Source organism: Manacus candei, unplaced genomic scaffold, assembly GCF_025592945.1.
Source record: "Manacus candei isolate 608988 ecotype Guabito, Panama unplaced genomic scaffold, ASM2559294v1 h1tg000018l, whole genome shotgun sequence".
Lineage (NCBI taxonomy): Eukaryota > Metazoa > Chordata > Aves > Passeriformes > Pipridae > Manacus > Manacus candei.
In genome coordinates, this window is record NW_026138066.1 from 16,397,993 (window position 1) to 16,422,126 (window position 24,134).

Sequence of the window (24,134 nt, forward strand, 5' to 3'; positions counted from 1 at the left end):
GTCCTTCCGGCGCGTCACGGGAAGGGGCGGGAGGGGCTCCGGCGCCCGGTTCGAACGGGGCGGGATGGAGAGCGGGAGGGAGAGCGGGGCGGAGAGCGGGGCGGAGGCAGCGGCAGCGAGCCTTGCTTGCAGCCGGTTCCCATTCCCCTACACGCCGTACCGCATCCAGGAGCAGTTCATGGAGGCGCTGTACGGCGCGCTGGAGGCCGGCCGGGTCGGCATCTTCGAGAGCCCCACGGGCACGGTGAGGCGGGGCCGGGGCCGGGGCGGTGCCCGGCGGGGACGGCTGCGGGGTGGCGGCGGTCTGTGACAGCAGCGCTCCCTCACCCTGTTGGCTTCCCACGGCAGGGAAAATCCCTGAGCCTCATCTGCGGGGCCCTGTCGTGGCTCCGGGACTGGGAGGAGAAGAAGCGGCAGGAGGAGGCGCGGCTCCTGGAGGGGCTGAGCCCGGCCGAGCCGGGACACCCGGGAAGCACCGACACGGCCGGGGAACCGGACTGGGTGACGGCGTTCGTGCAGAGGAAGGAGGAGCGGGACAAGGTGGACAGGCTAAAGGTTGGGAAACGCTCATCTGTAGGGGAGGGGTGAGATAACGAGGAAGGGATTGGGAAGGCTGGTATCACAGAATGGCTGGGACTGGAGGGGGCCACTGGAGGTCATCTAGACCAACCTCCCGGCTCCAGAGCCCCTGGAGCAGGATTGTGCCCAGACGGCTTTTTAATGCCTTCAGGGAAGGAGACTCCACAGCCTCTGGGCAAACTGTTCCTGTGTCCCGGGTGATGAGTGGAAAAACACGTGAGGCAAATTTGGTGGTGGTCTGTCTGTCACAGGAGTTTGTTTCCATGAAGTGGGATGAGGCATTGCCCTGCGGGTTGCATAAGGCAGGAAACAATATTGCTTTGAACAGAGCAACACGCAGTAAGTGCTCGAGGAGAACAGGCCTGTGTACTAACAATTTCAGTGTTAATTTTTCTCTACACCCAGAGCTTAGTTATACCAAGGGTTGAGGACTAAATACAATACTCTCCCTTTATTGTAGGAAGAGCAGATCAGGAGGAAAAAGCGAGAAGATCGTCTCGAGAAAATTCGCAATAACGTGCAGTTAAAATATGCAGCAAAGAGGAAGGTGAGTTATTCCACAGAGATTAGAACCTTCTGTTTTGGTTACATTGAGTGTTGTTCATACTTGTTTACATCTGTGACTTCACACTGCCTTTCCGAGGAGCCTTTTGTATTCAGATGCTGAAATTTGCCATCCAAAATTTTTGGTTAGATTTTGTTTTAGAAGTACAGATGTGAAAAACAATTTGTGCATCAATAATTTCCTCTGGGTGTGTTTGTGTATGGGTGGAAATGACGTGTGTTTTGATGACCTCTGCCCCTCTGCTTCTCTTTAAAAGTTTTAATACTTAGATTTTTTTTTGTTTTGAAAACTCTGCTTTATGAGCATGTGTGAGCTCTCTGTACTTCTGGAATAAAAACTGTCATTAAATTTATGGTCATGGGAACAGAATATCACCCAAAGGAAACCAGGTCAGGCCTTGGTTGTACTTCAGTCACCGCTAGGGAACAATTGTTTTTGTTTACTTCCACAGTAAACATGATTGTATTGTTCAGAAATGTTTCTTTTCTGAATGCAAAATGTTCTCAGATATATTTTCCTGTAATTTAGATTAATGGACTGGCCTCAGTACTCTTAGCTCTAAGAGGTTTTTGATGGTACGAGTGGAACTTCCCAGAAATACATATTTCAAGTCCCCAGTAGGCAGATTTATGAGGCTGCCAGGCTGTTAGTTTCTAGTGTGCTCCATCTCAAGTGTCATGTAATGTTTTGGTCAACTCCTGTCAGAGGGACGTGACAGAAATAGTGAAGAATGGAAATAAAAAACAAGTGGAACAAAGACCTTGTCTCTTTTAAGAGGCTGAAGAGCCTGTGAAATGAGAAGCATGATAAAAAGCAAGAAAGTAAATGAGAGAAATATTATAGAGATTTGGAAAAGCAATTAATCTTCTGTGTAGGGCTTACCAACTGCATTTCTTTATAATGCCATGGTAATAAAACACTCACTGACATTGGAAGATACGGTTTTCAGATTGAAAAACAAACTTTATCAGGACACAAAGTTAACCAAGAAACTGTTCTTCAGCAGCTGAATGCAATTTTTGTTGAAGGCTAGACCTGTGTTAGAATAACAATCACATAACTGGAGAAAAAAACAGCAAGAGAAGTCTTGTGCTCTGTGTTCTAAAACAGATACTGAGTTAATCCTAGTTTTGAATTAAGTGTACATGGAGTGTTTGATTATATCCTTATATGTTTGCTTGGGTTTATTTACACACTTTTTTCCTCAGGCAGATTTGGGCCACTTTAAGCAACTAATACTTACATGAATGTTTCATTGAGGATCTATTAGTTCAGCAGGCCTTTGGCATAGAATTTTCTTTATGTTTCCCTTTTGTAACTGTCTGTGTGGGCAAGTCTTTGATCGTTGGTAACAGCTGCATTCTGTGGGGCTGAACAGCTTCAGACCCCTTTGGTGCACGCGCTTGCCCTGCTGTGGGTTTGCCCAGCAAGTCATTCCCTGTGCTGTGTGCGAGGGACTGCTGTCTTCTGACCTGTCTGTGCCATGAAGTGATGCTCGTGCTGCCTCTCTTTTTATATGAGAAATACTGCACTCCTGTGTTCCTCTCAGAGATCCGAGGAGGAGGAGACAAAGCGCCTTCTCCAGCTCAGCAAGGAGGCTCTGTCACAGGGAGCTGGAGACGATGTTCTGGACCAGCTGGATCACAATGAGGAGGAGCTGATTCTTGCTGAATATGAGAGTGATGAAGAAAAGAAAGTGGTATCTGGGTAAGGACAGGGACTGAGGGGGTTCCACGCCAAAGAAACATTTTCTGTGTAGTTTTTGCCTTGCTCAGATTAAAGAGATGTCACCCGTAATGGTGCAGATTTTATTCAAAAGAGTTTCTCATCTTTTCAGACTGTGTAAGGTAGTGGTTGTTCTGGGGTTTTGTTTAATTGGTTGTTTGTTTTTTTAAGCTTTTCTTAGATTGATCAGAGTGACCTGAAATGCTTTCTGAGAGAGTGCATCTTAAAATGCTTGGCAGTGTCCTGCCTTTATCCATGCCCAGTTTCCCAGAAAGTGCCTCTGGATGCTGAGTGAATGACTCGAGATTAAGTTCCTTGCGTTGGAAAAGCAGAATGGAACTCAGGACATCAGAGGAAGCTGTCAGTCCTGTAGATTAGCACTGGCATCTTTTGATACTCTAAAGGGAGAGAGATGTTCACATTTCTAAAGAGGGAGCTTCGGCATGAAAATCTCACGCACAGTTTTCTCTCTCGTGCATTTGGTTTATGGCAAAAGCCAGAAGTCATAATTCAGCACAAAAAGTCAAATGTGTTTAAAATACAAATTTAGTAATTAGTATCTAGACAGATCTTTCTGCCTTAAAAAGTGAAAAATACTTAACTTCTTCATTTATATGCAGTTTATCAAACATTAAACTGCTGTTGCCTTTGAGGAACTCTGTGGCAGCCGAGGGCTTTCCTGAAGCTTTTCTTTGTGCAATAGCTGGAGGGTGGTAAATTGCCTCTACAGGGAAAGCTTTACACAAATAAATAGATAAATAAGCTCACCAAAGAATGGTATAGCAGTGATTAGCTTATGCCTGGGGCTTAGAAGCCCCAGAATCAAAAGAAAAAAACCTCTTGAATTTGCAAAAGGCAGAACCCTAAAGACATTTTCCTTTTAAAGAGCAAAGCTCAACTTGATTGTGCACGCTTACACTTTTCTTAAAAAGCTGATTTTTCTTTTACCACCTGGGTTAAGATCTGAGGCTTTTTTTTGAGATGCCTTAACCAGCTCTCTCTTTTGAGACCTCTCTCTTGTAGTAGAGCATAATTTGATTCTTACTGCCACTGATCTGCTGAAAGGGAACTGTTTGAGCTTTCTCTTTTCTTAGGCTGGAAGAAGATGATGATGATTTGGAAGAGGAGCATGTGACTAAGGTGAGATGAGGAAAGTAAATAGTGTCATTTCATAAAATAGTGTAGGAGTGAGCAGAATTATGGCTTCCTTGCACCTTTCCAACAGTCATGTGGTACAGAAAGATTTAGGAACTAACTATATAAGAACTACCAAGTTTGTTGATAGTGACAACTAGTTCTGCTGTGCTCATCTCCTTCTGGACTACACTGGCTGGCTAAGCAGCTTGCTCTGCTAGCACTGCTTAATTTTTGCTGTGGCTTGCTGTAAAAGCACACTGCAATAAATAGCATTTTATTACTCTCCAATGGTGAGTCCTTGTTTTTATAGAGATGTTGGAAAATTAAATGGAAACAAAGACAAATGATAGGAGAAAACAAAGATGGGGCTTTTAGCCTCAACAGTTGTGACACTCAGACTTGTGTTTTTGAAGGCTTGAGCAAGGTGAACCTTGTTGAAGTGCTTGGCTGCATCCTTGCAGGATTGGTTGTAGGTAGGGGATTGGCTTCCACGTTCTTCTTGTCTTCCCTTTGTTCTCCCTTGCTGCAGATTTACTACTGCAGCCGCACTCACTCCCAGCTCTCTCAGTTTGTGCGCGAGGTGCAGAAAAGTCCTTTTGGCAAAGACACACGTCTGGTTTCCCTGGGATCCAGGCAGGTATGTGGTGTTGTTCTCTGGGGACCCAGAGGGAATGTTAACCTACTGTGAGAGACTTTGTGAGGAGGTATGTGGATCTGGTGCCACAGAAGGCACCTCGGGGGTTGACTGAGTCTCCCACTGGAAAACTTAAGTCGTGGGTCTCAGCACAGATCTATGTGATGTAGATTCTTCTGTGAACTCTCTTTTGGTCACTTACCCTTTGATGTAAATACAAGAGTCTGCTTTACCTTTTCTGATGTGGAGTATTACAGATGTCTGAGTCACTGAGAAGGCGCTCCTCTTACTAGTATGTCTGGCAGCATTTTCTAGAAGCTGTTGTGTAGCAGTGAGCCCTCTCAGTGCACCTTTCCTCATTTTTTTCTCCTTTCTAAGTTTTTATGGGTTTTGAGCGTGTTTTTAGCAGTTAGTGTGCACACTGTCCGACTGGTAGACTTTTCCATTTTGGAATCTGGCCTAAGATTGCTTTAAAGAAGCAATGAGAGCATGGGGCTCTCAGTTCAGAGTTGACCCCCTTCCTCTTCCTCTCTTTGCACGTCCCAGAACCTGTGTGTGAATGAGGAGGTGCGACGCTTGGGTGCTCTCCAGCTCATCAATGACCGCTGCATGGAGATGCAAAAGAACAAACATGGTATGAAGAACTTCCAGCCTGGGGAAGCAATTGCTGATAAAGCTGCTTTAAGAGCCTGGAGACAGTGGGCATTGCCAATCAGTTCTGGCAAGAGAGTGTTAGGAGCTTGGAAATGACAGGTTGGAGGAGCAGAGCTAGAGATCCCCAGGGCTTTTACTTTTCTTGCTCTCCAGGCTGGGATGCTGAGATCTGGATGTATTTTCTCAGTGTGTTAAGCTGGTCAGGAGTTCTGGTACGGAAGGGTAGTTGTGTTTGTTAACTCCACACTGGAAATGTTGGAAAATGTCATGTGGCTAAATCTAACTGGCAAGAGTAGTGTTCACTGTGGAGATGGAAATGTTAAAGCTGAATAATTTTTAAATCAGTGGTGGGTCAAAAATACATGACAGAGCTTGCTTTGAAATCCATGAAGTTCTGCACAGTGGTTGCTTTAGGCTGTTGTGTGTTGCTCATGGCTTTCTTGTGATTTCTGCTGCTAGAAAAGAAGAGTGATGAAGAGAATGAAGGGAAGAAGAGACGTGTGAGCCGCGCCGTGTGCCCATTTTATTCCTATGAGCAAATGCAGTTTCTCCGCGATGAAGTTCTAGTGGAAGTGAAGGATATTGAGCAGTTGGTGTCTTTGGGAAGGGAAACCAAAGCCTGCCCATACTATGGGAGTCGATATGCCATTCCTGCTGCTCAGGTAAGGTGTACAGTTTTAGCAGAAATAATGCCAGGCGCTCTAAAAATAAACCAGTTGCCTGCTCCCTCCAGTGCTGTTGCTCAATAATGTGGGAGTCTGTAAACGGGCTGTGTTTCTGTCAGCTGTAGTTTTGCTGAGAAAGCAAAGGAAAATGAGAATTCCTATCAGAAGTTAATAAGGAGGCTGTGAGTATGTCTCAGCATTCTGAAGTATTTGAAAGGTTTAGTAACTGTGAGGCAATACTGACACATGGGTGTGCTCTTAGCTCTTCTTCCTTGCTTGGTTCTCTCTCAGAAGATGTGCTTTCAGTGCTTCAGAGGAGATTTGGAAGGTAACCTGAGCCGATATGCAATTGTAGCATAATTATTTCTCTTCAGCTTACATCCCAGTGGCCCTCTCAAGCGTGTGCTCCTGTCTCTCTTCCTGCCTTTCCCATAATAAGTCACTTGGCTGAATTCCGCGAGGCCCTCTGAGACGGGCCTTTAATGAGTGGTTGGAGAGTGCCGTAAGTTTGCAAGGATGAGAGCTGGAATCAGGGCAGTGTGTGCTTCTCCTGTAGTTGGTGGTGCTGCCTTACCAGATGCTCTTGCATGAGCCTACCAGGAGCGCTGCTGGGATCAAGCTGAAGGACCAGGTCGTAATCATTGACGAGGCCCACAACCTCATAGACACCATCACTTGTATCCACAGTGCAGAGGTCAGCGGCTCTCAGGTGAGTCACGGCCTGACCTGTCCATGGAGAGGGAGCTCTGCATCCAGCAGACTGCCCTTTCTTCACTCCTTGGTAACAACAGCTCCTTCTTTCTGTCTGTGCAGCTTTGCTGTGCCCACTCCCAGCTGTCCCAGTACATGGAGCGATACAGGTGAGGATCTTGGGGCAAAACTGCGCAGCAGTGGCAGGCAGTGTGGATGCCGTGGCTTGTCCCGTGGCTGCAGAGTCTTTCTTGCTTTTCCCTGATGGAAAGTTACTGCATTAATAGTTCTGCAGATGAAAAGGCACTTGCTTCATTATTTTTGTCTAGAATCTGTCTAAGTCAGACTCCTGGGGCTGGTATTAAGCAGTGAGAAGGGGATACCCTGAGGATTATGGCTTTCCCTTATACTCTGTTCCTTTCCAAATATCTCCCTCTAGTCACTTCTACTTTGTGATGCAGAGTTTTAAAAGATTCAGTCTTTTATGTCTCTCCTGGACCTTAGTCTTTCATGTGCTGATTGGCATTATGGTAGAGGCAGTAAGCTCTGAGGAGGAGGAAGCTGTATGTGGGTTTTGGCTCTGCATCTTGTCATCCCTTCAGTGGTTGGATATTGTGCTCAGTGCTTTGAATAACTTTGAGTTTGTGGAGTATTATTGCAACAGGGACTTGAGGCATCACTGCCACTGTAATAACAAACTGTAACTAATGTGTGAGGAGAAGGGTGGTGGTAGGAACAGTGTGGGATATGTGGGTGAGTGCTTTGAGGTGACCTTGGGCAGGATGTCCAGAGGACTATGCTCTGTCACAAATAGGGAGAGTGAGCCTGGGAGAAATCATTCTTGGTTCCTGTCTCTCCAAAATGAAGAAGAGTTCAGGTACTTGTTTCTGCAGCTGAGCTGCTTGTATTAGTGCCTGAAGATGTTTTGGGGCCTAATATGTGTCTCATTTTTCATAGGAAACGTTTGAAGGCAAAGAACTTGATGTACATTAAGCAGATCCTGTATTTACTGGAGCGGTTTGTGGCCATGCTGGGAGGTAAGGAAACCTGTTCTACATCCAGAGGTACTGATAGACTCTGAGCTAGTTAGTGCTTCTTCAGGACACTGTTCCCTTTCCCACTCAGCAGAGGCTGTGGGGAAGTGTTGCTCACGTATAGGTTCAGAAGCCAGTAATTTTATTTCTTAGGCTGTTTTGTAAGGTGGGGAAGTTGACTGGTGTCTACTTGACCCCTTCTCTTTGTTTCATTAGCTGAAGATCAGCAGATGACATTGTAAGTTGTGGAGGCAGTTTTCTTCTCTTTCTGTGTGGTTTTCAGATCTGATTTGAGTGGGGATGGTGTAAGATTCCAAGTGAGCAATACAGCAGATGTATGACAGTGCAGCACAAGAGCTGTGTGGCATAAATCTCCTGGGTCATCTGGTAGCAAGGCCTCGACACGTGTCAGCATGCCTCTGCAGAATGAATCTTCCTTGGGTGGTGCCTTTCCTTTGCGAAAAAATTACCATTTTGCTGTGAGTTTAGATCCACAGGAGTTCACAGAGCTCTTTTTCTCTAATAATTTGCATGCTAGACCTCAGCGTGTCTTGAGGGGAGAGCCTGTCCTAAGTTCATAAAGACCTTCTTCTATGCCCTGGAGAAATGCAGCCCTTTGGGGCAGGGGGCTGGTGGTGCTCTCAGATGTTACTTCTCTTCCTGCTCTGTCCTGCCACTCTGCTCTTCCCCATACTCAGTGAAGTGCTTTCATTAGAAAATGCAGCCTGTGTGCAGCTTCTTGACTGAGGCTGCAACAGTGGGATGTGAGGTGGATGTTAAACGCTAGGACACGAAACGCAGCGAGTGGCAGCAATTAATCCTGTTCTGGTTGTTGGGGTCTGGGCATGGAGGTGTCCTCAGGTTTTCCCTTCTTCCCAATCACCTGCCAGCCTCTGTGCCTCCCAGCTCCCTGCTGCTGCATTGAGGAGGGATGCATTGCAGTCCCTGTCCCTTTACCTTTGCAGCATGATGACTACATAGCGTGTGAGCACTTCAGAGCACCCACCCTACCTGCTGCTTCCTGCCACAGAAGGAATGTAGGTGGTACTTCTTAGGATGCTGCAGCACGCTTGTCCTACAGTGTAAGGCTACACTGCTGGGCAAAATAAAACTGAGTGGGAGCTGATGTTTTGTCTGTATAGCTACATTTTTGCAGAGGTGTAGTTATTTCTTGGGTTTTGTCATGATGCAGTGTACCTATCAGCTCAATCGTTAGTTTCTTGCTTAATTTTGAGATGGACCCATTGAAAGCCTTCCTTGAATTGGTTTCATGTTTTACAGGTAATGTGAATCAGAATCCTGGCTGTCAGACAGTTTCCCAAACAGGTAAGACTGGAGTGAACTCCTGGTGTGTGCAGCTGTCAGTCTGTGGGTGTGGGCAGTAAGGGGCTGCAGGCCCAGCAGTAATAAAGTTTTTTCTCCTTTACCCCCTTTTCTTTCAGGGACAGTGCTAAAATCCATCAATGACTTTCTATTTCAGAGCCAGATTGACAATATAAACCTCTTCAAGGTAATGCAGATGTTTTTGTCTGCTGGGGCACAGGTGGTCTTGTTCAAGGTTGTTGGGGAGTGCATGTGAGAGCTGGAAGTAGAGCCAAGGCCCACATGGCAGATTCTCCCCACCTCCTATACTAAAAGAGTGTATAGGTCTCTTTTGCTGCAGTCTGGGTAGAAGTGCACTGAGGCTGGATAGGTGCTCTTGGAGTAGAGGGAAGCAAGTGATTAAGCATGTACAAGTGCAGAAGCTGTCTGTAGGCAGAGCTAAACTGTAAGGGCTGAGAATGCAGAAACCATACTACTCGAGTATTGTCACCCATCCCTTGGACCTCCAGACACAGCCCCTTAGCACTGTGTGTTTCCACTCTGGATGCAATGTCTTTGTAATAAGCTGTTGTCTGGGAGGCAGAGCTCACAAAGAGCTGTGCAACTCTCCCCAAAAGCACAGTAAGTGATATCCCTGCTGGTCAGGAATCAAGGACAGCAGGATAGGAGATACTGACTGCCAGGTCATTTTTCTGTCTTCCTCCAACAGGTTCAGCGTTACTGTGAGAAGAGCCTCATCAGCAGGAAGGTACTTGCCTCCGAGGTTTTATGGTCAGCAGTGTTCCAATGCTGTTTCATATGTGGAATGTGAAGTGGAAGATGCAGCAGCTGGGATGGGAGCCTGTCTTCTCCACCCTGCTCTGCAAACAAAATGATTCCTGCAAAAAGCACTATATGTGCAGATTAACTTTTGCTTTTCCAGCAAAGAAACATACAATGTTGTGTACCCTGGTATTCCAGTGGGTGCTAATTCTGTGCTGCTTGGCCTCAAACCTGTCAGCTGGGTAGACTTGTTCTGGAGGAACAAGCATCAGAGACTTGTTTTGGTTTTGATTCAGCAGCTGTAGGAAGGTAATGGAAGCTGTGGGCTGTGCTGATAGATTCTGATCAGGCTGGTTTGGGAACACCTACTAAGGAACTTTATCTGTGGCAGACCAGCAAACCTGCTTTTATCTTGGCTGATGCCTACTGTTGGTATCTTAGTGTATGTGCCTTTTGTTTGGCAGCTTTTTGGGTTTGTGGAGCGATATGGAGGCCCTGCCACAGCTGTGAAAAACAACAAGGAGAACCAGAAGATGGCTGGTTTGCAGAACTTTCTCCTGACTCTTCAGCAGGGATCTGATAAGGAGGGTGAGTTCAGACATCCTCCCCTTCAGGTACAGTGAGGATGTGGAACCTGCATCAATCTGCATGAGGAAAGGTGGGAGGCAGATTTGAAGAATGAGGGACTGCAGGAGGTGTCCTGCATAGGTGTTTTTTAACAAGTTGACCTAGGCAACTATACATTTGATTAGAAGGTCTCCTGAGGTCCCTTCCAAGCTGAATGATGGTGTGAGTCCATATTCACACCACACACACTCAAGCTTTGCACTGCTGTGACCTGCTAGCTTTGGGTCCAGAGCTACTGTGTGTAGCTCTGCTTAGTGGTGCCGACCACAAAAACCAGATCTTTTTTTTTTTCTTTTCTTTCTTAGCAATGAGACAGAATTTGGGTTTTCCCTTTTTCTGGGTCTTTGTTCTCTGCCTGCACACGTAGACCAGGTATCATGTTCCTGTAGAACATACTTCATGTTTAATCCCTGTCTTTAGAAGTATGGCCTAAATTGCCTGCCTCTCCTTTTCTTTTCGGGCCAAAAGGCACCCCCCAGAGCCCTCCTGTGGAGGCTGAGAACGACCAGCTCCGAGCTGCCTCTCCACTGATGCAGATTGAAGGATTTCTGTCAGCCCTCACAAATGCAAACCAAGATGGCAGAGTCATTCTCAACAGGCAAGGTACTGAAAAAGGCGAGCTGAGGAGAGGTGGCATGGGTCAGTCACAAGAAGGGAGCTTCACTGGCAGTGAGGGAGGAGATCTGGAGCCTGCAACAACATTTCTGTGCCATATGTGATGCAGGCTGGCAGGCTGGGTCTGTCTGAGGATGTTCATGACCCCAAAGGAATTCTTAACTAAGGGCATTGGGGCCAGGGTTTGCAGATCTCTGCTCCCACTTTGGATGTTAGTTTTCATCCTGCAGTTTACTGCACCTCTTCTACAGCTCCAGGGAGATTAGGAAGCAGAAGGTAACTTCCAGGCTGGCGTTACTGCCTCTGTCAGCGTTGAATAGCAAGTCCTTGCTTTGAGAAGTGAGGACCTGCCAGAGTGCCCAGGGCATGAGGGAGAATCTCTTATATATCCCTGAGTGTGTGTATCCCACAGCTAGCTCCTGATGCTCCTCCTCTCCTTTTCCAAGGCACAGTTGGTCAGAGCAGTCTCAAATTCCTCCTGCTGAATCCAGCTGTCCACTTTGCCAAGGTGGTGGAAGAATGCCGTGCTGTAATCATTGCTGGAGGCACCATGCAGCCGGTGAGGAAATCAGGATGCTGCACTGGGATCTCAGGATTGCTGTCTGCAATCACGCATGGAAAGAGAGCAGCTAAACCCCACTGGAATGTGCTGCTCTTCTTGCTCCCCGTGGTGTGTGTGGGAAAATACCTCTCCTACCTGCCCTTTCTCCCTGGTATGGGTTCCCTGCATGAGGTGTCTGTCACTGCCTGTTTGTGGATAAACTTGTAGGTGCAAGGGCAGGATTGCCCTCGTCAGCCTTTCTTGTCCTCAAGACGATACAGGCTGAGCTCTTGGTAGTTTGGAACCAGCACGGGTAGCAGTTGGAGGACCTTGTGATACCATCTGTCCTTCTGCAGGGACAGGGAGCCCACAGGGACCATCCCGTAGGGATTCAGGAAAATCAGTCCCGATGTGCGCGGGCAGGGGGCGCTGCCGCTTCTCCGGCGGGCCTGGAGCACGGGCTGGGCTGGGGGCTGTGTGTGTTCGGCATTCCCTGTCCCCGATGTGCTCATCCCGGAGGGATCTGGCCGGCGCTCCCTCGACACTGGTGCTCGAGGAGCAGTACAGGTGCCTCTGGTGTGGTGTCTTTTGGGCCACTGGTACTTCACATGTGGCTTGTGGTTCGTAGGTGGCTGATTTCCGAGAGCAGCTGCTGTCCTGTGCTGGTGTGGACCCTGCACGTGTCCTGGAGTTCTCCTGTGGTGAGTGTGCCAGGCTGGCAGGGAGGGGTCATCAGCTGCAAGTGCTGCAGTCTGCCTTTGGTGCTGTTTTGTCAGGCAAAGGCGTGCAAGTTCCCTTCCACTCTGAGCTTCCTCAGTGCCAGTACTGGCAGGCAGTGTGCCATGCCTTCTTCCCAGGGGCTCAGGGAATGGAAGTCAGAGCAGCTGAGTGACTTAAGCACTTTGGCTTAGCCAGGAAAACATTTGCCTCTGTCATGCAGGTAAAGCTCTTCAGCTCGTGGGGTTTGTGCCAACAGCAGTGATGTTGACTCTCACTACTTCTTTTTGGCTCCAGGACATGTGATTCCTCCAGAAAACATCTTACCCATAATCCTCTGCAATGGTCCTTCCAACCAGCAGCTGGAATTCACCTACCAGACAAGAGACCTGCCCCAGATGGTCAGTCTGTCCTTTGTTTCCTTCCTTTGGATCCCTTTTTTGCTTCACATGCTTATATTTCATAGGACACTATGCTCTCTGTTTGAAAGGTGGGCTGATCAAAAGCCACAGCAAGGGAAATCCGTAAGATTTGGGGCAGGTGCATTGCCAGGTAATGGAAAAAGAGCAATAGCAAAAGGGATTTTGAGCTGCTTCCTCAGAGGTAGCTTTTGGAGATGAGTTATACAGCAACTTCTGTTTGGCTGTACGGAGATCCTGTAGCTGTGTGCTGGGCATCAGGAGGAGGTTTCTGACTGTGTGTCACAGTTTGAAGGGCTCAGTGACAGTGGAGCAGGGCAGCCCTGCAAAATGCAGCCCAAACCACAGGGGCAGCAGTAGGTGTTTTGGCACTTTTACTTCTTCCTGTGGCAGGCCAGTAAACACCCAAGGCCAGACACTAGATCTGCTCTGCCCCTGCTGAATCTCCACCAGACGTGCTAACTAGCTCTCAGCATCTGTTCTGGTGTGACAGCTCCCATCCACTGAGGCAAACCCTCCTTTCCCGAGTGACCAGTGCTCCACAGTGCAAACAGAAACCCGGAGTTAGGGAGAAAGGCGGAGAAATGAAGAACTTTTTCGTGATGCTCAGCTCCCCTAGAGAGTTCTCTTAGTCTTGGCATGTTTCCCACATTTTTTCCTCCCCTAAGGCACGTCACAGGGAAAGTGTGATCCTGGGATTGAGCACAGAACTGGAGCAGCATTAGCTGGAGCTCCTGCCAGCTGCAATATGCTCTTACCTCTCTTGCAGATGGATGAGACGGGTCGGATCCTTTGCAACCTGTGCAACGTGATCCCTGGAGGTGTGGTGTGCTTCTTCCCCTCCTATGAATATGAGAAGCAGGTGTATGCACACTGGGAGAAGACAGGGCTGCTCACCCGCCTGGCAACTAAGAAGAAGGTGATTGTGCAGCCGGGGCAGTTGGTACTTTACGTGGAGGTTTCAAAAATCAAACAATTACATATGCACTACAGGCCTCTCTCCGAGTTGTTCTGCACAGCAGAGCAGAGAGGATGTTTATCTGGCTAATCCCTCCAGTTACAAATAAATGGTACTTCCCGGGTGGCTGATCACTGAGCTGGGATCTAAATTAGACTGAATGCAGCCATACGTTTTTGTAAGTGCACGGTCTGTGTAGTGGCCATGGGGGGAGACAGTCTTCGCTTTCCATCACCAGCAGGCTTGTTCCTGTGTGGATGGGGAGGCTGTTCAGATTGAGCTCTTACAGGGAATTTGTTTTTCCCAGGCTCAGTGTGTCCCTTGAGGGCTAGGCAGAGTGGGGCCACACTGCAGTTCATAGGAAAAATGGTGGTTTGCTTCCTGGTAGATGTAACACAGATGAGAACTGGAAGACCAGCAGTGGTGACTCCTGCTAAAGGAGTGATGAAACACATTAAAGAGGGAGATCACTGCAAATATAAAAATCTTTGCAATGACTTTTCACAAGTATTTGAAGATCAGGCGTACTGAAGATCAAGCAGTTCAGGGTGTGGTGCAGGGATCTTTGATCACATGCCAGGGGGGTGAAAAAGTTACATATACCCTGACTGTGACTTCTGTTTACCAAAAGCTCAATAACTTACCATGTGGATTAGGAGAGCACAGTCCCAGATATTTCACAGCCTTGGTGCCAGCATTCTGGCCTGTAGGTTTTTGTGGTGGAAGCATTATGCTTCGCCTTCTCCACGTGTTTGTACAGCTACTATTCCTTGTGCCTTTCAGGTGCCAGTGCCTTTCAGTGCCAGTGCCCTGGCACTGTCAGGGTCCCAGTGCTCTGGCTGGTGCCTCCAAGGTTTTGTGCCACAATCACACAGTTTGTTCTGCCTTTCAGCTCTGATTTATTCTTGTTTGGCCTTTGCAGTCTCCAGCAAATTGGATATGCGTTAGCAAGGCAGTTTGGTAAACTGCAGCAAGTGTGACTTTCAGCTGCCTACACACAAGACCAGACCATAGCAGGGGAAGGCTCGAGTCCTGAGGTGGCTGTGGTGACATCACACTGAGATTGTATATAAATAATGTAGGGAAAATTAATTTAAATCAAAGGATTAAATAGCTACTCTTCAATAAGTTAGTTTGGGCCTTTATTTGTAATTGCCAGTTATTTTTCTACTGAAGGACTGATTTTGACTGGTAAAATTTGATAGTACTTCTTGCCAACCAACGAAAAACACATCCTTTAGATTCTTCACTGTCACAGAGAAGACAGATGTTGCACCTCTTGTTTACTAGGAAAACAACTTGTGATTTAGGCCAAGGTGCAGCATCAATCAAAATACAGCTTAATTAATTGCAGGGGCTTTCAGTAACGAATTAGGCATGCAAGAATAACATAAAGATATATTACTTTATTTATGCATTGCATAAAAAGCTGATTTATTCACTGGGCAAGTGAAGCTATCACTTGGAATTAATTAGTGATTCAAATTGATCAGTCCTGTCACTGTCCTCCAAGATCTTGGAGCTGGAAAGTCTCCTCACCCTGAAGGATCTTGATTCATGGGTGCAAGAGGTACACACCGCTTTCCCGCCTCTCAGCTCTTGGATAACTTCTAACTTCTTGCAGAATTAAACAAAGCTGCCAAAGCTGAAGGGGAATGTTGGAAGGGCAGGAGCAGCTGCTGCTCCCTTCATAGCCCAGCTGGAAAGTGAACATGCAGTGCATTTCCATGGTGGAGGGGAATGGTGCTGGTTAAGTTGGTTTTTCAGGCAATTTGCCTTTCCCTGATCTCAGTTCCACATGGTGTTTAATGGTGTGAGAGTGAAATGATTTGCTTTCTTTAAACTGTTTGCTTCCTGTTGTTGCAACTGACGCCCTGTGCCTGTGACAGATCTTTCAGGAGCCTAAGAAAGCCAACCAGGTGGAGCAGGTGCTGGTGGAATATGCCAAGTGCATAAAGGTAAGCCGAGCTGGCAGGCTGGTGGGAGTGTGGCATCCCAACTGGTGTGGGAGTGCTGCTAAAGAGGGCACTGCAGCTTTAACAAGAGGGCTCTAGCTCACGTGAGGGAGTGTTTCTGAAGCACAGAAATATTCCCAACTTTGGTTTAAGTTGATGGTCCCTCTCCTGCAGCGCTGCAGCCAAGCAGGAGGACAGATGACAGGGGCCCTGCTGCTTTCTGTAGTTGGAGGCAAAATGAGTGAAGGGATCAACTTCTCTGATGACCTGGGAAGGTAAGGTGACTGCTCCTTCTTGAGGGGTGAGCTCTGGCTTGTGGTGACTCCAAGCAGGATGGTCACGTCAGTATTTGCATAGACAGAAAATCCTGGGCAGCACATGACCTCAGCTGACGCTTAAAGCAACAGGAGGGTCAGCTGGGTGGTGTAAACCTGCTTGTCCAGGCTACTTTTCCTGTGAATGATGCAGTTAGGCTTGCTGTGCTAGACAATCCCTTGTTCTGGCACCCTGAATCCCTCTGCAGCTCTGTTCAGAACGTGCTTGTCAGACTGCTGTGCTTTATTGCTGCCTTTGGTTATCAGGTCTGGCTGTCTTTCGGGGGTGCAGTGACCTCTAATTTATTGGTCTACTGGCAAAGTGCTATAGGATGAGACACTAAGAATAATGCACTCCCTTCCTTGCAGATGTGTGATTATGGTGGGAATGCCTTACCCCAACATTAAATCTCCAGAGCTTCAGGAAAAAATGGCTTGGCTTGACAAAACAATGGTAACAGATTACACCTCTGCCTGTTTCATTTCTGCTTTATAGTATTAACTTTTCTCTCAGCACAGGCATGCAAGAGATGCCTTTGAAGGCTTTGTTTTGTTTTCTCTGAGCTTGCTGTGGTTTCCCAGACTGTGTGTGGTTTCCCAGACTGTGTGGTACCGAGAGCACAGCCTTCTCCAGGCAGCTCATGAACAGGTGGTGCCAAACACAGGGAAGAAGCTCACTGGAGGGAAATACCATCAGGGCTCACTGGGAACTCTGAGTTCCAAAGGGAGCAAGGACCCTTTACCCCAGAGGAGGTGGCAGGGTGGTAGAAGCTGCTTGCCAGGATCACTTGTCTTGGGTCATTTGTCCTTTCTTACTGCTCACTGGATGTGCTGTTCCCGAGCAGGTGGGGACAGGATTTCTGCCTTCAAGGGGACCATGGGCTGGCTTTTTGTGAATGCTCAACATAGTTTTCTGACTGCAGCCTTTCTTCTGTCCCTCCTTGCTCTCTGCTTGGGGTCTGCCTCTCCACCCACTCACTCTGCAGGGGTAAAAGCGTTTGCCTCACGTTGTCATTCAGACTCCCTAATTTGATTTACATCTGCCTCATGTTCAGACTTGCCTATTTCTCCTTTCCAGCCCAGAGCTGCTGGCCAGGCACCTAGCAGAGTGCTGATTGAAAACCTGTGCATGAAGGCAGTAAACCAGTCAATAGGTAATTCATCCTTCCTTGGACAGGCTGGGGGGTACGAAATGTGACAGCACTGAAGGAGCAGGGTGGGAGAAAGGAAGCATTACCCAGTCGTCTGGGTAATCGTACTTAGAGATGATGGGAACATGAGCCTCCTTGTCTGAGAACAAACACTTGACTGGGCCATTTTTTGTTTTTATGCTCTGTACAGGCAGAGCCATTCGGCACCAGAAGGACTTTGCGAGCATCCTGCTCCTGGACCACAGATATGCACGGCCTGCCATCTTTAACAAACTGCCACAGTGGATCAGGGAGAGAACCCAGGTGAAACCTGCCTTTGGATCAGCATTTGCAGAATTAAGAAAGGTCAGAACTTCTATCTCATGTGCTGCTCCCCAGACTGTTTCCCACTGTGCCCATCCTGACTTGTCTCAAGTCTTCCCTTTAGAGTAAAGGGACAAACTGTCTGGTTTTGTGTGTTCCCAGTTCCATCGAGGGAAGCTGGATGCTTTGTGATGTGGCCCAGAGAACAGACGGTATTCACCTCTGTGAGTTGCACCTCTGAAAAATGGGTGAAGCAACACAATCTGCTTTTGTATACCATGGACTTTGTAAATCTCTGCATTCTGCCTCCTTTGTGGATGTTTGCTGTTCAGTATCTGAGCACTATGATGGTGAGACAGCCTTCAGCATCATAACCGGGAGGGAAACTGGTTGTAGGTCTGAGGCAGGTGAAGGTAGTAGCAGCAGGCTTCTATTTGTTTACAGCTGTTAAGGTTTTATTTAAATTGATTAAATACTTTCAAAACATTAAGTATGGGGAGTATAATTATTTTAACTGGATACATCTGTTTTTTCCCATCAACCACCACATGTAGGAGGCCTGATGGTCAATGACAACATAGAGCTTTTCACAGGAATTGTAAACTAGCAGGCCATTAGTTTGTGTCCTGTTGGAATAACACACAGCTGGAGTGGTAAGCCACAAGGCAGCTATGGGTAACATTTCTTATCCTCTTGCTTCAAGCTGTCAGTAGATTCAAAGAGCAGTTCATTCTTTCCAGGGGAATAAGGATATGGCCATAATATAGCACTTCTCCTGTGATCATGCTTAGGCAGAGGGTTGCTCTGTTCTTTCTACTGCTTAAGTTTTTCAATTAAAAGTAACTTTTTTAGGTTAACATTCCTGGGGTTCTTTCCAAGGTTATAGGTCAGTGCTGGAGGGCAGCAATAACAACAGGGACAGCTACATCATCCCACAGCCGGCCCCAGCTTGTTCTGTCATCCTGAGCAAGTTTCTTCCCAGGAGCTTCCTTTTCCTCTCTGCCCAGTTTCAGCAGCTGGATGCTACCTCTCAAGGCTCTTCACAATGAAGAATACTTAAAATTATGACACAAGAGCTGTTACCCACTCCCTGTATGTTAATTAGCCCCACAGGGAAAGAAAGAGCTGCCTATGAGAAACTTCCATTGTGAGTCTCCTGCCCCTTCAGAGGGTACCAACCCTGCACAAGCTCTGCCTGCACCCCAGTGAAAGAGGGAGGGGGGGCACCTGCTTCTAGCTGCTGGTGCCCTCTGGCTTGTGGCTGGTGATGCTGTGCTGTAAGGCTGGTCCCCACCAGCCATGCGTGGACAGCTGGGCTTTCCCTTTCCACACCCTTAATTGATGACACTTCCCACTTTTACCAAAATGAAGGTGGAAGGACCTGCTTCTTTCAACTTTATTAAAATTTTCAGACAGCAGCAGATTGACACTAATGCTCAACTGACCCCATCTATGACTCCCAGTCATCCTCATCCTCCTCACCCACGGGCTGCTGTGGGGGTGGGAGGGGTGGAATTGAGTCCGACATGCGAGCAAAGGCACCGGCAGGACTGCCTGGAGCATCGGCATTCCCAGAGGCTCCTGGCCCTTTCCCTGAAATACCTGTGATGGAAGGAAAATCACCAGTAAGTGACACCCAGGGACTAGAGAACACACAGACTCAGCAAAGGGGAGGGGGAAAGCCATGCTCCCAGCACCCAGGTAAGCAGAGCTGCCAACATGTTCAGTGCTACCACAGTCCTGTGCCAAGGGCTCATTTAAGTACAGCTCCACCTGAGCAAGTCCCTGCTGTTCTCTGCCCAGCACTGAGGCATGGTCTGGCCCTAAATGCCCCTGGCTGGGCAACTCAGGTGCCCCCATGGGTGAGGGGTCCAGGTAGCTTTCAGAGTTCATCCTCTGACTGAGACACACAACCTCCTCCAGTGCCTCCAGCTGGACTTGAGGTGGAGATTCCTCTGCTCACCCTCTCTAACGACACTCCCTGTCACACTGTGGTACACTTGCCAGGGAAAGTCTCTCTGTTCCTGTTTCTAGAGCTGTGGCTGACACAACTGAGGTGCCAGGAAACACTCTCCCTCTTTCCTAGGGGGAAGGAGCAGCCCACCCTGCAGGACAGTACCTTTGCGCCTCAGCACCAGTTTATTGAAGAGGTCTGACATCAAATCTCCACCTTGTCCCGTAGCTCTCACTGAAACAGGAGAATAAGTCAGTCAAGAAACACTAGTCTGAACCAAACACTATGGCAAAAGCATTCCCCTGCAATACTACCTTCAGATTAAAGAAAAAAAAACCCCAAATCTCTATTCTTGTATCACATTCCAAAACTATAGCCCAGTTTCAGGTCAGGAGAACACTAGGCACTGCAGGGTAATGCCATCTTCTGGGGAAATCCAAGAGTGGAATTCCTTGAGGGGCTGTGCATTTGCAGTCTCATTCTGCCAAACCAGCTCCATCACTCCCCTCCCCAGCTACCTCAGCCAAGGTGCTCAGACTGCTTCAGCCTTGCCCCTCTTGGCCCTGGGGTTTCATTTGTGTGCCTGCTCCCACGCAGCACACGGGAAACTTCTCTGTCCTGAGACAGAGCGTGCCTCTGTCAAGAACATGGATGCCCTGGCAGATGGGGTTCAGTGAGTTCACAGAATGGGAAACACCTGAGACCTACACAGGCCTGTGAGGAGAGAGAATCCCTTTCTGCTCTCTAAGTTCACTGTGCTCCTGACTTGCCCTCCTGCCCCCAGACCCACACCTCCCCAGCCTGGGGCAGAGAGCAAGGAAGAGCAGTTCTGCTGAAGGGCCTCAGCACCTTGTTCCTGTTCCTTCTGTTTCTTTTTCTCCAGCTTCCTCTCCTTGACACTGCGGAGGTTGGCCTTCCCAATGCCACCGGCCTGGCGGATGGACTCCAGGAGACTGGCACGCCCAGTAGAGGGGTTCACCACCTCCTTTGGGGCTCCCTGGACAGAAGCTGCAGGGACAGGAAGGACAGGCAGCACACATGGGTCAGTGCATCAGCTACAGGCCCAGCCAAATTCCAATGGAAAGGGCTACTCCAATACCCTGCCAGCCTCCCCCCTCTACTGGAAGGCTGGGAAGGCACAGGAAACCACCCAAGGACACAGGCTAAAGCCAAGGAGTCAGAGTCAGACGGGGCTGAAGCTGGGGAGATGCCTAGCCCTTACCTGCAGGCACTGTGTTGCTGCTCTCCTCGCTCGCTGTCCGGGCTGGCTCCGAGGGGGCCGTGGGCTGGGGCAGGGGCGGCGGAGGAGGCACAGTGGTGGGCACAACAGGAGGCGGTGGGGGAGGCGGAGGGGGAGGAGGTGGCAATAGTTCAGCATCTTGAAGATCTGAAAGATGAAATAAGTTGTATCTGAAGGATCCCAGAGAATGGCACACTGTGGTCCCTCCTCCCAAGCCATGCAGAAGGTGAGGGAGGTAAGGGGCCTAAAGTCAGGCCAGCGCCTGAGCCAGCTGCAGCTTTCACTCAGTCCTAAGCACAAGCCAAAGGTATCTCCAACATCCATCTTAAAATCTCTACCAAGGGACTTTCTGCTTCATCTCCATCTTCTAGCAATCCCTGCCTTCCTCCTTCACAGGGTCCTGGGATCAGGGATTGGAAATACCTGGTTGCAAAGGCTCCACCAACTCAGTGTTGAAGGTGGGCAGCTCTGGAATAGCGCTGCTGGGGGCAGACGGTGCAATGCCAGGGCCCAGGTCAGCACTGTACATGAGATCTGCAGCGATGCCAGGCAGGTCTGGCAGGTAGGATGGCACATCAATCTCAGGGACCTGGCCCAGATCTGGCACATAGAAGTAATTTTCAGCTACCTAAAAGAAACCCAGACCAGCAAGATAAGGTAGTGACTATGCACTTGCAGCAAACAGGGGCACTGCAGGGAACGCAGCTGCATCTCACCTGTCGGTCCAACTGTCCCCTTTTGGTGATGGAGAGAGGAGCATCAAAGAGCTTCTCTTCTGTCTCTGTTTCCAGAGCCACATGGGTCTTGGTCACTGCTCCAGCCAGAGGATCCAGGAAAACATACTTCTTGTACCTAAGAGTAGAGGACATGTATTTTAGTGATACTACCTCGAGAGCGAAGGCCAGAAGAAAGTGTACGCAAAAAGGCCTGACTTCATTCAAAAAGGTTGGGCCTTCCAGTTTCCTTCTTTTAGCCACATTTTCCAGCCTTTCCCCTCCACAAACAGGAAGCGATCAGCTCCCCACCCTGCCAGTGCAGCCTCCCAATCACTCTAAAGCAAACCCCACTGCAGTGCCACCATTGCCAAGCTCTCCCCTTTCCACCACCCAGCCTGAACCATCCCACAGCCTGCGGCAGGACACCAGTGACTTGTCACTCAAGGTCCAGGAGGAAAGACAAAAAGAGAAAATGATCCATGGCTCAGGAGAAGAAAGAGAAGATCCAGCAGCTGAAATCTCTAAAAGGGCTTAAAGAAGCTCCTCAATATGGGCAGAAGGAGGAACCATAAGGCAAAGCCCAATAATGGAAAAGGGAACTGCAGTGAGGGAGAAGGTGGAGACATAAAAACAGTGAGGGCAGACAAGTGATGCTGCAAGGAATCATCAGGAGGAGAAGCAGTACCTAGGCTGGCACAGAGCAGAGTGACAGCACATCTCAAGGCTGGAGAGAAATTACAGGGGAACAATAGGAAAAACTAAGCTGGGGACACGAAGTGCAAAACTGGGTTGAATGCAGATGAGTAGAAGATCAGGTGCAGATAAAACAACTCCCTCCACCCATGGGAAAGAATGGGGAAGACAGGGTTCCTAGAGGGAAGCCAATGCAGATGTAGCAAACCCTGTCCTATCAGGAGCCTGATATATAACACCCCCAGGAAAGCAAGCAGTTACTGCTACCCCTGGGGAAGGGAAAGCTCCTCTGAGGACAAGCAGGGGCAGGTGAGCAGCACAGCTCTGCTCCAGCTCTCACAGGTTCTCGGTGGTATTGAAGAGTAGCAGGGAGCTGAGGGAGCTGATGTTCCTGGGAAGGCTGCCAAGGCCTTCTTCTGCATCATCCTCCTGGTGAATTTTGGTGCTCACGCACACGGGGAAATACTTGAGCTTTTCCTGCAAGAAAACAGATAACAGGTAGTAAGACACTAAAACCATGGCTGCTGAGGTAGCTCTCCCCAGCCACCACAACCCACACTGCTGCACAGTACGGTCTGGGAACCCTACTGCTTCCTCTCTACCTCCCTTTGAGGAAGGAAACACATGGACAACATTGCAACCCCACATTCATCACAAATCTTGGCAGTTCAGACTCATGGCATGTGCTTTGGGTGCCATGGATGGGTCATATCGAACACGTGTTGCTGCGGCAAGGACCCACCAAGATAAAGCCACCACTCAGGCTCTAGTCAGAGGCAGGGATCAAGCACAACAGTCTAAAAGGCGTTTGTTACAGTGTCTCCAACTGCTACACATTTTCATGCAGGCAGAGTCCCACAGACGTCTCTATTACCTCCCCTCTGCTGCCTTCAGTTGATGTTTTAAGAGCTGTGATCCCACTGTTGGGGTATGCAGGGAAGGCAAAGGAAAAACAGGTTAGGAAAAAACAGAGTGCCTGCACTAGGCAAGAGATCAGGCAGAAAAGAGTGTGCAGGGTGGAACGTGTGCCAGATGGTTTTGCAAAGCCTGAGGGATTTGAGGGAGTTTTCAACTCTAATGAACTGAAATCTCCTCTCTCTCGGTTCTAAAACTTCATGCATAATATATATAGAACTCCCTTTAGAAAAGGACTTATTACATCTGAACTGCCTGACTTTTATAGAGCACAGGAATTGCCATCCCACAGCAGACCAGTGTTTCAGCTGGCACGGCAGTGCCCACTGCCACATGCTCCGGGGGACGAAGCTCAGCGCCCACAGCACTCTTCGCTCTAGTGGGAGGAAAGGCATCAGTTCCTGAACCCAGAAACAGTTTGGGAGGGGAAAAACCACCACCTCAGACCCCTTCACACCCCTGAGCCCCTTCACAACTTCTGCTTTCTTCACAAACTAGGGCAAGCAGCAGCCTGGCAGCCGCAAGGCGGTAAGTGTTCATAACAGGAGAAACCAGAGCAGTTTGTCAGGTTAAATAACTGGCCACACTTGTGGTTTCCTTCACCAGAAGATGACCACTTTGAATACTGCCCACAGCTTCCTACAGCCTCACTACTTCCAGCATCTCTGCACCATCCCATTCTCTGTATCATCTCTCCTTGTATTTGTATGGGGGAAATGGAGACCACCATTGGTTCAGTTTTAAGAGCACATCTCAGTGACACAAGCAGTTTGTCCTGTTCGAAATTTCAGTCTTGGATCTGGTAGCCAGAAATCCTAAGAAATGGCTTAGTCATAGCTCAGTTAATCCACTAGGAGTTTCTATGATGCTCTGAGTCTATAAAATGCTATAAGACCTGGGAGATTTTGATTTAATTCACGTTCCAACTTGTGAAAAATACACTGAAATGAACATCTTGTATTTTTTTTTCAGAAGTAGGCAAAAATATACAAATTCTTATTTGGAGACTGTAGAAGCAGACACTCAAAAATAAAAGTTCTTTTGATCATTAATATTCGTTTCCCAATGTTTAATTTTTTAAGCATGAGGGAGTACTGACTTTTTTGCTAGAACTGTTCAGACACACTCAGCCCTAAAGTCATATATATATTTTTTTAATTCTCTCTTTGTGGATTTCAGTTAGCACTGGAAGACTGTGTGTTACTTTAAGGGCATAGTGAGAAACCAACCATTACCCACATTTACTTA

The 24,134-nt window shown here is 48.2% G+C and overlaps 2 protein-coding genes across 10 annotated transcripts in view; one reads left to right on the forward strand and one right to left on the reverse strand.

Moving 5' to 3' along the window:
* The first annotated feature begins 53 nt into the window (after window positions 1-53).
* On the forward strand, window positions 54-17,916 carry DDX11 (DEAD/H-box helicase 11). Of its 5 annotated transcripts, none has more exons than XM_051783995.1 (26): window positions 55-244; window positions 349-555; window positions 1,040-1,126; window positions 2,694-2,851; window positions 3,964-4,009; window positions 4,536-4,643; window positions 5,187-5,274; window positions 5,754-5,956; window positions 6,516-6,668; window positions 6,773-6,819; window positions 7,607-7,686; window positions 8,965-9,009; window positions 9,096-9,193; window positions 9,716-9,754; window positions 10,233-10,356; window positions 10,864-10,998; window positions 11,457-11,569; window positions 12,180-12,252; window positions 12,566-12,669; window positions 13,457-13,606; window positions 15,535-15,603; window positions 15,775-15,875; window positions 16,284-16,368; window positions 16,993-17,068; window positions 17,256-17,410; window positions 17,531-17,916. In XM_051783995.1, the coding sequence occupies exons 1-26, from the start codon at window positions 65-67 to the stop codon at window positions 17,558-17,560; spliced, it is 2,754 nt and encodes a 917-aa protein (XP_051639955.1). In that variant the 5' UTR covers window positions 55-64; the 3' UTR covers window positions 17,561-17,916. The 5 variants fall into 5 exon arrangements, with proteins under 5 accessions (XP_051639952.1, XP_051639953.1, XP_051639954.1 ...); XM_051783996.1 differs by having other exon boundaries at window positions 56-244; window positions 9,126-9,193; XM_051783992.1 differs by lacking the exon at window positions 17,531-17,916 and having other exon boundaries at window positions 54-244; window positions 17,256-17,518.
* Window positions 17,917-17,938: 22 nt separating this feature from the next.
* WASHC1 (WASH complex subunit 1) overlaps window positions 17,939-24,134 on the reverse strand; it is a 43,425-nt gene continuing 37,229 nt past the window's right edge. For all 5 annotated transcript variants that reach the window (XM_051784000.1, XM_051784001.1, XM_051783999.1 and 2 more), the window contains 7 exons: window positions 22,312-22,448; window positions 21,279-21,414; window positions 20,986-21,190; window positions 20,545-20,709; window positions 20,172-20,330; window positions 19,488-19,556; window positions 17,939-18,970 (listed from right to left, as the gene is read on the reverse strand). In XM_051784000.1, coding sequence (XP_051639960.1) covers window positions 18,819-18,970; window positions 19,488-19,556; window positions 20,172-20,330; window positions 20,545-20,709; window positions 20,986-21,190; window positions 21,279-21,414; window positions 22,312-22,448 — 1,023 coding nt within the window. In that variant the 3' untranslated portion in view covers window positions 17,939-18,818. The remainder of the gene's footprint in view (window positions 18,971-19,487; window positions 19,557-20,171; window positions 20,331-20,544; window positions 20,710-20,985; window positions 21,191-21,278; window positions 21,415-22,311; window positions 22,449-24,134) is intronic.

What these genes read in the sequence shown, in the direction of transcription:
- DDX11 (XM_051783992.1), top strand. Translation starts at nt 65, where the DNA reads ATGGAGAGCGGGAGGGAGAGCGGGGCGGAGAGCGGGGCGGAGGCAGCG. An exon ending in ACAAGGTGGACAGGCTAAAG is followed by an intron (nt 556 to 1,039) that starts GTTGGGAAACGC and finishes CCTTTATTGTAG; the next exon opens with GAAGAGCAGATCAGGAGGAA. An exon ending in GTTTGTGGCCATGCTGGGAG is followed by an intron (nt 7,687 to 8,964) that starts GTAAGGAAACCT and finishes CATGTTTTACAG; the next exon opens with GTAATGTGAATCAGAATCCT.